This window comes from Bos indicus, chromosome 3, assembly GCF_029378745.1.
Source record: "Bos indicus isolate NIAB-ARS_2022 breed Sahiwal x Tharparkar chromosome 3, NIAB-ARS_B.indTharparkar_mat_pri_1.0, whole genome shotgun sequence".
NCBI classification, from domain to species: domain Eukaryota; kingdom Metazoa; phylum Chordata; class Mammalia; order Artiodactyla; family Bovidae; genus Bos; species Bos indicus.
The window spans coordinates 18,739,232-18,748,396 of NC_091762.1; the positions used below are offsets into that span (position 1 = coordinate 18,739,232).

Sequence of the window (9,165 nt, forward strand, 5' to 3'; positions counted from 1 at the left end):
AGTGTTAGTCAGGCCAGTGACAGTGAAGGATATTCAGGAGATGTAGGGAGGCATTCCGTGACCAGCCAAGGAAGGTCTGGATCCACTTCAAGAAACCAGCATGGGTCTTCCCTTGGCCAGTCAAGAGACACCTCTAGGCACTCAGAGTCACGTCATGGGCAGGCAGACTCACATAGGCACAGAGAATCTGTCCACGGAGACTCTGGATCCAGAACTTCCCACAGACAGGGGAGTCACCATGAACAATCGAGGGACAGCTCCAGACGCTCTGGGACTGGCCATGGACAAACCTCCACTGGATCTGGAAGCAGTAGACACAGGGAATCCAGTGTTAGTCAGCCCAGTGACAATGAAGGATATTCAGGAGATGTAGGGAGGCATTCCATGACCAGCCAAGGAAGGTCTGGATCCACTTCAAGAAACCAGCATGGGTCTTCCCATGGCCAGTCAAGAGACACCTCTAGGCACTCAGAGTCACGTCATGGGCAGGCAGACTCACATAGGCAGAGAGAATCTGTCCACGGAGACTCTGGATCCGGAACTTCCCACAGACAGGGGAGTCACCATGAACAATCGAGGGACAGCTCCAGACGCTCTGGGACTGGCCATGGACAAACCTCCACTGGATCTGGAAGCAGTAGACACAGGGAATCCAGTGTTAGTCAGGCCAATGACAGTGAAGGATATTCAGGAGATGTAGGGAGGCATTCCGTGACCAGCCAAGGAAGGTCTGGATCCACTTCAAGAAACCAGCATGGGTCTTCCTATGGCCAGAGCACCTCTAGGCGCTCAGAGTCACATCATGGGCAGGCAGACTCACATAGGCAGAGAGAATCTGTCCACGGAGACTCTGGATCCGGAACTTCCCACAGACAGAGGAGTCACCATGAACAATCGAGGGACAGCTCCAGACGCTCTGGGACTGGCCATGGACAAACCTCCACTGGATCTGGAAGCAGTAGACACAGGGAATCCAGTGTTAGTCAGGCCAGTGACAGTGAAGGATATTCAGGAGATGTAGGGAGGCATTCCGTGACCAGCCAAGGAAGGTCTGGATCCACTTCAAGAAACCAGCATGGGTCTTCCCATGGCCAGTCAAGAGATACCTCTAGGCGCTCAGAGTCACGTCATGGGCAGGCAGACTCACATAGGCAGAGAGAATCTGTCCACGGAGACTCTGGATCCGGAACTTCCCACAGACAGGGGAGTCACCATGAACAATCGAGGGACAGCTCCAGACGCTCTGGGACTGGCCATGGACAAACCTCCACTGGATCTGGAAGCAGTAGACACAGGGAATCCAGTGTTAGTCAGGCCAGTGACAGTGAAGGATATTCGGGAGATGTAGGGAGGCATTCCGTGACCAGCCAAGGAAGGTCTGGATCCACTTCAAGAAACCAGCATGGGTCTTCCCATGGCCAGTCAAGAGACACCTCTAGGCGCTCAGAGTCACGTCATGGGCAGGCAGACACACATAGGCAGAGAGAATCTGTCCACGGAGACTCTGGATCCGGAACTTCCCACAGACAGGGGAGTCACCATGAACAATCGAGGGACAGCTCCAGACGCTCTGGGACTGGCCATGGACAAACCTCCACTGGATCTGGAAGCAGTAGACACAGGGAATCCAGTGTTAGTCAGGCCAGTGACAGTGAAGGATATTCAGGAGATGTAGGGAGGCATTCCGTGACCAGCCAAGGAAGGTCTGGATCCACTTCAAGAAACCAGCATGGGTCTTCCCTTGGCCAGTCAAGAGACACCTCTAGGCGCTCAGAGTCACGTCATGGGCAGGCAGACTCACATAGGCAGAGAGAATCTGTCCACGGAGACTCTGGATCCAGAAATTCCCAACGACAGGGGAGTCACCATGAACAATCAAGAGACAGCTCCAGACGCTCTGGGACTGGCCATGGACAAACCTCCACTGGATCTGGAAGCAGTAGACACAGGGAATCCAGTGTTAGTCAGGCCAGTGACAGTGAAGGATATTCAGGAGATGTAGGGAGGCATTCCGTGACCAGCCAAGGAAGGTCTGGATCCTCTTCAAGAAACCAGCATGGGTCTTCCTATGGCCAGAGCACCTCTAGGCACTCAGAGTCACGTCATGGGCAGGCAGACTCACAAAGGCAGAGAGAATCTGTCCACGGAGACTCTGGATCCGGAACGTCCCACAGACAGGGGAGTCACCATGAACAATCGAGGGACAGCTCCAGACGCTCTGGGACTGGCCATGGACAAACCTCCACTGGATCTGGAAGCAGTAGACACAGGGAATCCAGTGTTAGTCAGGCCAGTGACAGTGAAGGATATTCAGGAGATGTAGGGAGGCATTCCGTGACCACCCAAGGAAGGTCTGGATCCACTTCAAGAAACCAGCATGGGTCTTCCTATGGCCAGAGCACCTCTAGGCGCTCAGAGTCACGTCATGAGCAGGCAGACTCACATAGGCAGAGAGAATCTGTCCACGGAGACTCTGGATCCGGAACTTCCCACAGACAGGGGAGTCACCATGAACAATCGAGGGACAGCTCCAGACGCTCTGGGACTGGTCATGGACAAACCTCCACTGGATCTGGAAGCAGTAGACACAGGGAATCCAGTGTTAGTCAGGCCAGTGACAGTGAAGGATATTCAGGAGATGTAGGGAGGCATTCCGTGACCAGCCAAGGAAGGTCTGGATCCACTTCAAGAAACCAGCATGGGTCTTCCTATGGCCAGAGCACCTCTAGGCGCTCAGAGTCACGTCATGAGCAGGCAGACTCACATAGGCAGAGAGAATCTGTCCACGGAGACTCTGGATCCGGAACTTCCCACAGACAGGGGAGTCACCATGAACAATCGAGGGACAGCTCCAGACGCTCTGGGACTGGTCATGGACAAACCTCCACTGGATCTGGAAGCAGTAGACACAGGGAATCCAGTGTTAGTCAGGCCAGTGACAGTGAAGGATATTCAGGAGATGTAGGGAGGCATTCCGTGACCAGCCAAGGAAGGTCTGGATCCACTTCAAGAAACCAGCATGGGTCTTCCCTTGGCCAGTCAAGAGACACCTCTAGGCGCTCAGAGTCACGTCATGGGCAGGCAGACACACATAGGCAGAGAGAATCTGTCCACGGAGACTCTGGATCCGGAACTTCCCACAGACAGGGGAGTCACCATGAACAATCAAGAGACAGCTCCAGACGCTCTGGGACTGGCCATGGACAAACCTCCACTGGATCTGGAAGCAGTAGACACAGGGAATCCAGTGTTAGTCAGGCCAGTGACAGTGAAGGATATTCAGGAGATGTAGGGAGGCATTCCGTGACCAGCCAAGGAAGGTCTGGATCCTCTTCAAGAAACCAGCATGGGTCTTCCTATGGCCAGAGCACCTCTAGGCGCTCAGAGTCACGTCATGGGCAGGCAGACTCACAAAGGCAGAGAGAATCTGTCCACGGAGACTCTGGATCCGGAACTTCCCACAGACAGGGGAGTCACCATGAACAATCGAGGGACAGCTCCAGACGCTCTGGGACTGGCCATGGACAAACCTCCACTGGATCTGGAAGCAGTAGACACAGGGAATCCAGTGTTAGTCAGGCCAGTGACAGTGAAGGATATTCAGGAGATGTAGGGAGGCATTCCGTGACCAGCCAAGGAAGGTCTGGATCCACTTCAAGAAACCAGCATGGGTCTTCCCTTGGCCAGTCAAGAGACACCTCTAGGCGCTCAGAGTCACGTCATGGGCAGGCAGACACACATAGGCAGAGAGAATCTGTCCACGGAGACTCTGGATCCGGAACTTCCCACAGACAGGGGAGTCACCATGAACAATCAAGAGACAGCTCCAGACGCTCTGGGACTGGCCATGGACAAACCTCCACTGGATCTGGAAGCAGTAGACACAGGGAATCCAGTGTTAGTCAGGCCAGTGACAGTGAAGGATATTCAGGAGATGTAGGGAGGCATTCCGTGACCAGCCAAGGAAGGTCTGGATCCTCTTCAAGAAACCAGCATGGGTCTTCCTATGGCCAGAGCACCTCTAGGCGCTCAGAGTCACGTCATGGGCAGGCAGACTCACAAAGGCAGAGAGAATCTGTCCACGGAGACTCTGGATCCGGAACTTCCCACAGACAGGGGAGTCACCATGAACAATCAAGAGACAGCTCCAGACGCTCTGGGACTGGCCATGGACAAACCTCCACTGGATCTGGAAGCAGTAGACACAGGGAATCCAGTGTTAGTCAGGCCAGTGACAGTGAAGGATATTCAGGAGATGTAGGGAGGCATTCCGTGACCAGCCAAGGAAGGTCTGGATCCACTTCAAGAAACCAGCATGGGTCTTCCCTTGGCCAGTCAAGAGACACCTCTAGGCGCTCAGAGTCACGTCATGGGCAGGCAGACACACATAGGCAGAGAGAATCTGTCCACGGAGACTCTGGATCCGGAACTTCCCACAGACAGGGGAGTCACCATGAACAATCAAGAGACAGCTCCAGACGCTCTGGGACTGGCCATGGACAAACCTCCACTGGATCTGGAAGCAGTAGACACAGGGAATCCAGTGTTAGTCAGGCCAGTGACAGTGAAGGATATTCAGGAGATGTAGGGAGGCATTCCGTGACCAGCCAAGGAAGGTCTGGATCCACTTCAAGAAACCAGCATGGGTCTTCCTATGGCCAGTCAAGAGACACCTCTAGGCGCTCAGAGTCACGTCATGGGCAGGCAGACTCACATAGGCAGAGAGAATCTGTCCACGGAGACTCTGGATCCGGAACTTCCCACAGACAGGGGAGTCACCATGAACAATCGAGGGACAGCTCCAGACGCTCTGGGACTGGCCATGGACAAACCTCCACTGGATCTGGAAGCAGTAGACACAGGGAATCCAGTGTTAGTCAGGCCAGTGACAGTGAAGGATATTCAGGAGATGTAGGGAGGCATTCCGTGACCACCCAAGGAAGGTCTGGATCCACTTCAAGAAACCAGCATGGGTCTTCCTATGGCCAGAGCACCTCTAGGCGCTCAGAGTCACGTCATGAGCAGGCAGACTCACATAGGCAGAGAGAATCTGTCCACGGAGACTCTGGATCCGGAACTTCCCACAGACAGGGGAGTCACCATGAACAATCGAGGGACAGCTCCAGACGCTCTGGGACTGGCCATGGACAAACCTCCACTGGATCTGGAAGCAGTAGACACAGGGAATCCAGTGTTAGTCAGGCCAGTGACAGTGAAGGATATTCAGGAGATGTAGGGAGGCATTCCGTGACCACCCAAGGAAGGTCTGGATCCACTTCAAGAAACCAGCATGGGTCTTCCCTTGGCCAGTCAAGAGACACCTCTAGGCGCTCAGAGTCACGTCATGGGCAGGCAGACACACATAGGCATAGAGAATCTGTCCACGGAGACTCTGGATCCAGAAATTCCCAACGACAAGGGAGTCACCATGAACAATCAAGAGACAGCTCCAGACGCTCTGGGACTGGCCATGGACAAACCTCCACTGGATCTGGAAGCAGTAGACACAGGGAATCCAGTGTTAGTCAGGCCAGTGACAGTGAAGGATATTCAGGAGATGTAGGGAGGCATTCCGTGACCACCCAAGGAAGGTCTGGATCCACTTCAAGAAACCAGCATGGGTCTTCCTATGGCCAGAGCACCTCTAGGCGCTCAGAGTCACGTCATGGGCAGGCAGACTCACATAGGCAGAGAGAATCTGTCCATGGAGACTCTGGATCCGGAACTTCCCACAGACAGGGGAGTCACCATGAACAATCGAGGGACAGCTCCAGACTCTCTGGGACTGGCCATGGACAAACCTCCACTGGATCTGGAAGCAGTAGACACAGGGAATCCAGTGTTAGTCAGGCCAGTGACAGTGAAGGATATTCAGGAGATGTAGGGAGGCATTCCGTGACCAGCCAAGGAAGGTCTGGGTCCACTTCAAGAAACCAGCATGGGTCTTCCCTTGGCCAGTCAAGAGACACCTCTAGGCGCTCAGAGTCACGTCATGGCCAGGCAGACTCACATAGGCAGAGAGAATCTGTCCACGGAGACTCTGGATCCGGAACTTCCCACAGACAGGGGAGTCACCATGAACAATCGAGGGACAGCTTCAGACGCTCTGGGACTGGCCATGGACAAACCTCCACTGGATCTGGAAGCAGTAGACACAGGGAATCCAGTGTTAGTCAGGCCAGTGACAGTGAAGGATATTCAGGAGATGTAGGGAGGCATTCCGTGACCAGCCAAGGAAGGTCTGGATCCACTTCAAGAAACCAGCATGGGTCTTCCTATGGCCAGAGCACCTCTAGGCGCTCAGAGTCACGTCATGGGCAGGCAGACTCACATAGGCAGAGAGAATCTGTCCACGGAGACTCTGGATCCGGAACTTCCCACAGACAGGGGAGTCACCATGAACAATCGAGGGACAGCTCCAGACGCTCTGGGACTGGCCATGGACAAACCTCCACTGGATCTGGAAGCAGTAGACACAGGGAATCCAGTGTTAGTCAGGCCAGTGACAGTGAAGGATATTCAGGAGATGTAGGGAGGCATTCCGTGACCAGCCAAGGAAGGTCCGGATCCACTTCAAGAAACCAGCATGGGTCTTCCCATGGCCAGTCAGGAGACACCTACAGGAGCTCAGAGTCACATCAAAAGTGGACACACAATTATAGGCAGAGCGAAGCTGTCCATGGAGACTCAGGTCCCAGCACTTTCCCAGAACAGGTGGGCCACTATGAGCAATCAGGAAACCCTTATTAGAGAGAAGCTAACTTTAAAAAAAAAAAAAAAGTAATATTTTAAAGAGTAGCAGAATGTCACTGCTTTGAATCAAGTAATTGTCATTAATCTTTCTTGAAACTTGTATTTTTTTCTCTTTATTTTGGACTTAGTAGACCATTTTCTTAGCTTGGTTGTTTCTTTTTCTTTTTTGGAACAGGTGAATATGATAGTCAGAAACTGGTTTTGGATTAAATCTATATCATAGATGCTCTAATTTCTAAAGTGAATATTTAGATTTTGGCATTCAAGTAAGCATTTTGCTCTTGAGAGGTTAAATTTCAGAATCTCTCCAGATTGGTTCTTCAATATATTCAATAATATCAAAGGAAATAATATATAGTCACCTTCCATTTATCAAAGCTGCTTTATATTGTAATGGGTTTGCACATGTGCTTGTATTATCCTCCTACTAGAACTCTGTATTATTCTGCATTCATTAATCACCTTGGGCATGTAGAATCCAGTAAAATCATCACAGGAAAACTGAAAATAAACAATTGACCATATATTATAGTATGTCTCTTCCATGCTTATTTTTCATATACCCTAAAAGACTTATTTCCCCAACGTAAGAATAACACCTTTTTCTTCTTTCACTGAAAACTATTTGCATTTGGCAGATGATCATACCAAAAATAAATAAATAAACAAGGAATACAAGGAAGAAGTAATTTAATCAAATCCTGTATTTTTCTCCAACATAGTCATTGTTCCATGTATTCATCTTCAGGATGAATAAAACAAGCTCAGTTCTTCTAATTAGATTCAAATAATATTATGTCTATGCTTGCCCTCCAAAAGCAACACAAAAGGGGCACTACCCACAGTGAGTATCCTTCTTCCTTGCTTGAGGTGCTGTCCCCAAATACTCCTACAAAGCTACAAAGTTGGCAGCACCAAATATGCAGGTCTCATGGATTTGCCACAGACACAGATATGGAAAAAATGCTTCTTTCCATTTTTGTGACACATTTGCCACTTTAGCCTCAAAAGCACCTAATTGAACTCCCACTTGAGGCCCTTCTCTAGAGAAGTCAGGACTAACTAACATTCTGAATAATTTAAATTATAACAAAGGAAACATTGCTGACCTAGCCTCACTAAGGGGGAGGTTGATAGAAGGACAGTGATGGGTATTACACCAGAGATAGCCAGATACATATCAGTTCAGTCAGTTCAGTTCAGTCGCTCAGTCATGTCCGACTCTGCGACCCCATGAACTGCAGCACTCCAGGCCTCCCTGTCCATCACCAACTCCCGGAGTTCACTCAAACTCACGTCCATCGAGTCAGTGATGTCATCCACTCATCTCATCCTCTACCGTCCCCTTCTCCTCCTGCCCCCAATCCCTCCCAGCATCAGAGTCTTTTCCAATGAGGACTCTTCACATGAGGTGGCCAAAGTATTGGAGTTTCAGCTTTACCATCATTCCTTCCAAAGAACACCCAGGGTTGATCTCCTTTAGAATGGACTGGTTGGATCTCCTTGCATTCCAAGGGACTCTCAAGAGTCTTCTCCAACACCACAGTTCAAAAGCATCAATTCTTTGGTGCTCAGCTTTCTTCACAGTCCAACTCTCACATCCATACATGACCACTGGAAAAACCATAGCCTTGACTAGATGGACCTTTGTTGGCAAAGTAATGTCTCTGCTTTTGAATATGCTATCCAGGTTGGTCATAACTTTCCTTCCAAGGAGTAAGCGTCTTTTAATTTCATGGCTGCAATCACCATCTGAAGTGATTTTGGAGCCCCAAAAAAACAGTTTTGGGGCTCTGACACTATTTCCACTGTTTCCCCATCTATTTCCCATGAAGTGATGGGACCAGAGGCCATAATCTTAGTTTTCTGAATGTTGAGCTTTAAGCCAACTTTTTCAGTCTCCACTTTCACTTTCATCAAGAGGCTTTTTAGTTCCTCTTCACTTTCTCCCATAAGCGTGGTATCATCTGCATATCTGAGGTTATTGATATTTCTCCTGGCAATCTTAATTCCAGCTTGTCCTTCTTCCAGCCCAGCATTTCTCATGATGTACTCTGCATAGAAGTTAAATAAGCAGGGTGACAATATACAGCCTTGACGTACTCCTTTTCTTATTTGGAACCAGTCTGTTGTTCCATGTCCAGTTCTAACTGTTGCTTCCTGACCTGCATATAGGTTTCTCAAGAGGCAAGTCAGGTGGTCTGGTATTCCCATCTCTTTCAGAATTTTCCACAGTTCATTGTGATCCACACAGTCCAAGGCTTTGGCATGGTCAATAAAGCAGAACTAGATGTTTTTCTGGAAATCTCTTGCTTTTTCCACGATCCAGCGGATGCTGGCAATTTGATCTCTGGTTCCTCTGCCTTTTCTAAAACCAGCTTGAACATCTGGAAGTTCACAGTTCACGTATTG

The 9,165-nt window shown here is 50.2% G+C and overlaps 2 protein-coding genes across 2 annotated transcripts; both read left to right on the forward strand.

Annotated features, from left to right (window-relative positions):
* Positions 1-1,213: 1,213 nt before the first annotated feature.
* LOC139180145 (filaggrin-like) lies at positions 1,214-2,965 on the forward strand. The gene is made up of 3 exons (XM_070781546.1): positions 1,214-1,344; positions 1,527-2,548; positions 2,817-2,965. The coding sequence occupies exons 1-3, from the start codon at positions 1,214-1,216 to the stop codon at positions 2,963-2,965; spliced, it is 1,302 nt and encodes a 433-aa protein (XP_070637647.1).
* Positions 2,966-4,969: 2,004 nt separating this feature from the next.
* On the forward strand, positions 4,970-6,750 carry LOC139180149 (filaggrin-like). The gene is made up of 2 exons (XM_070781556.1): positions 4,970-5,232; positions 5,403-6,750. Exons 1-2 carry the CDS (start codon positions 4,970-4,972, stop codon positions 6,748-6,750), a joined length of 1,611 nt encoding a protein of 536 aa, XP_070637657.1.
* Positions 6,751-9,165: the final 2,415 nt, after the last annotated feature.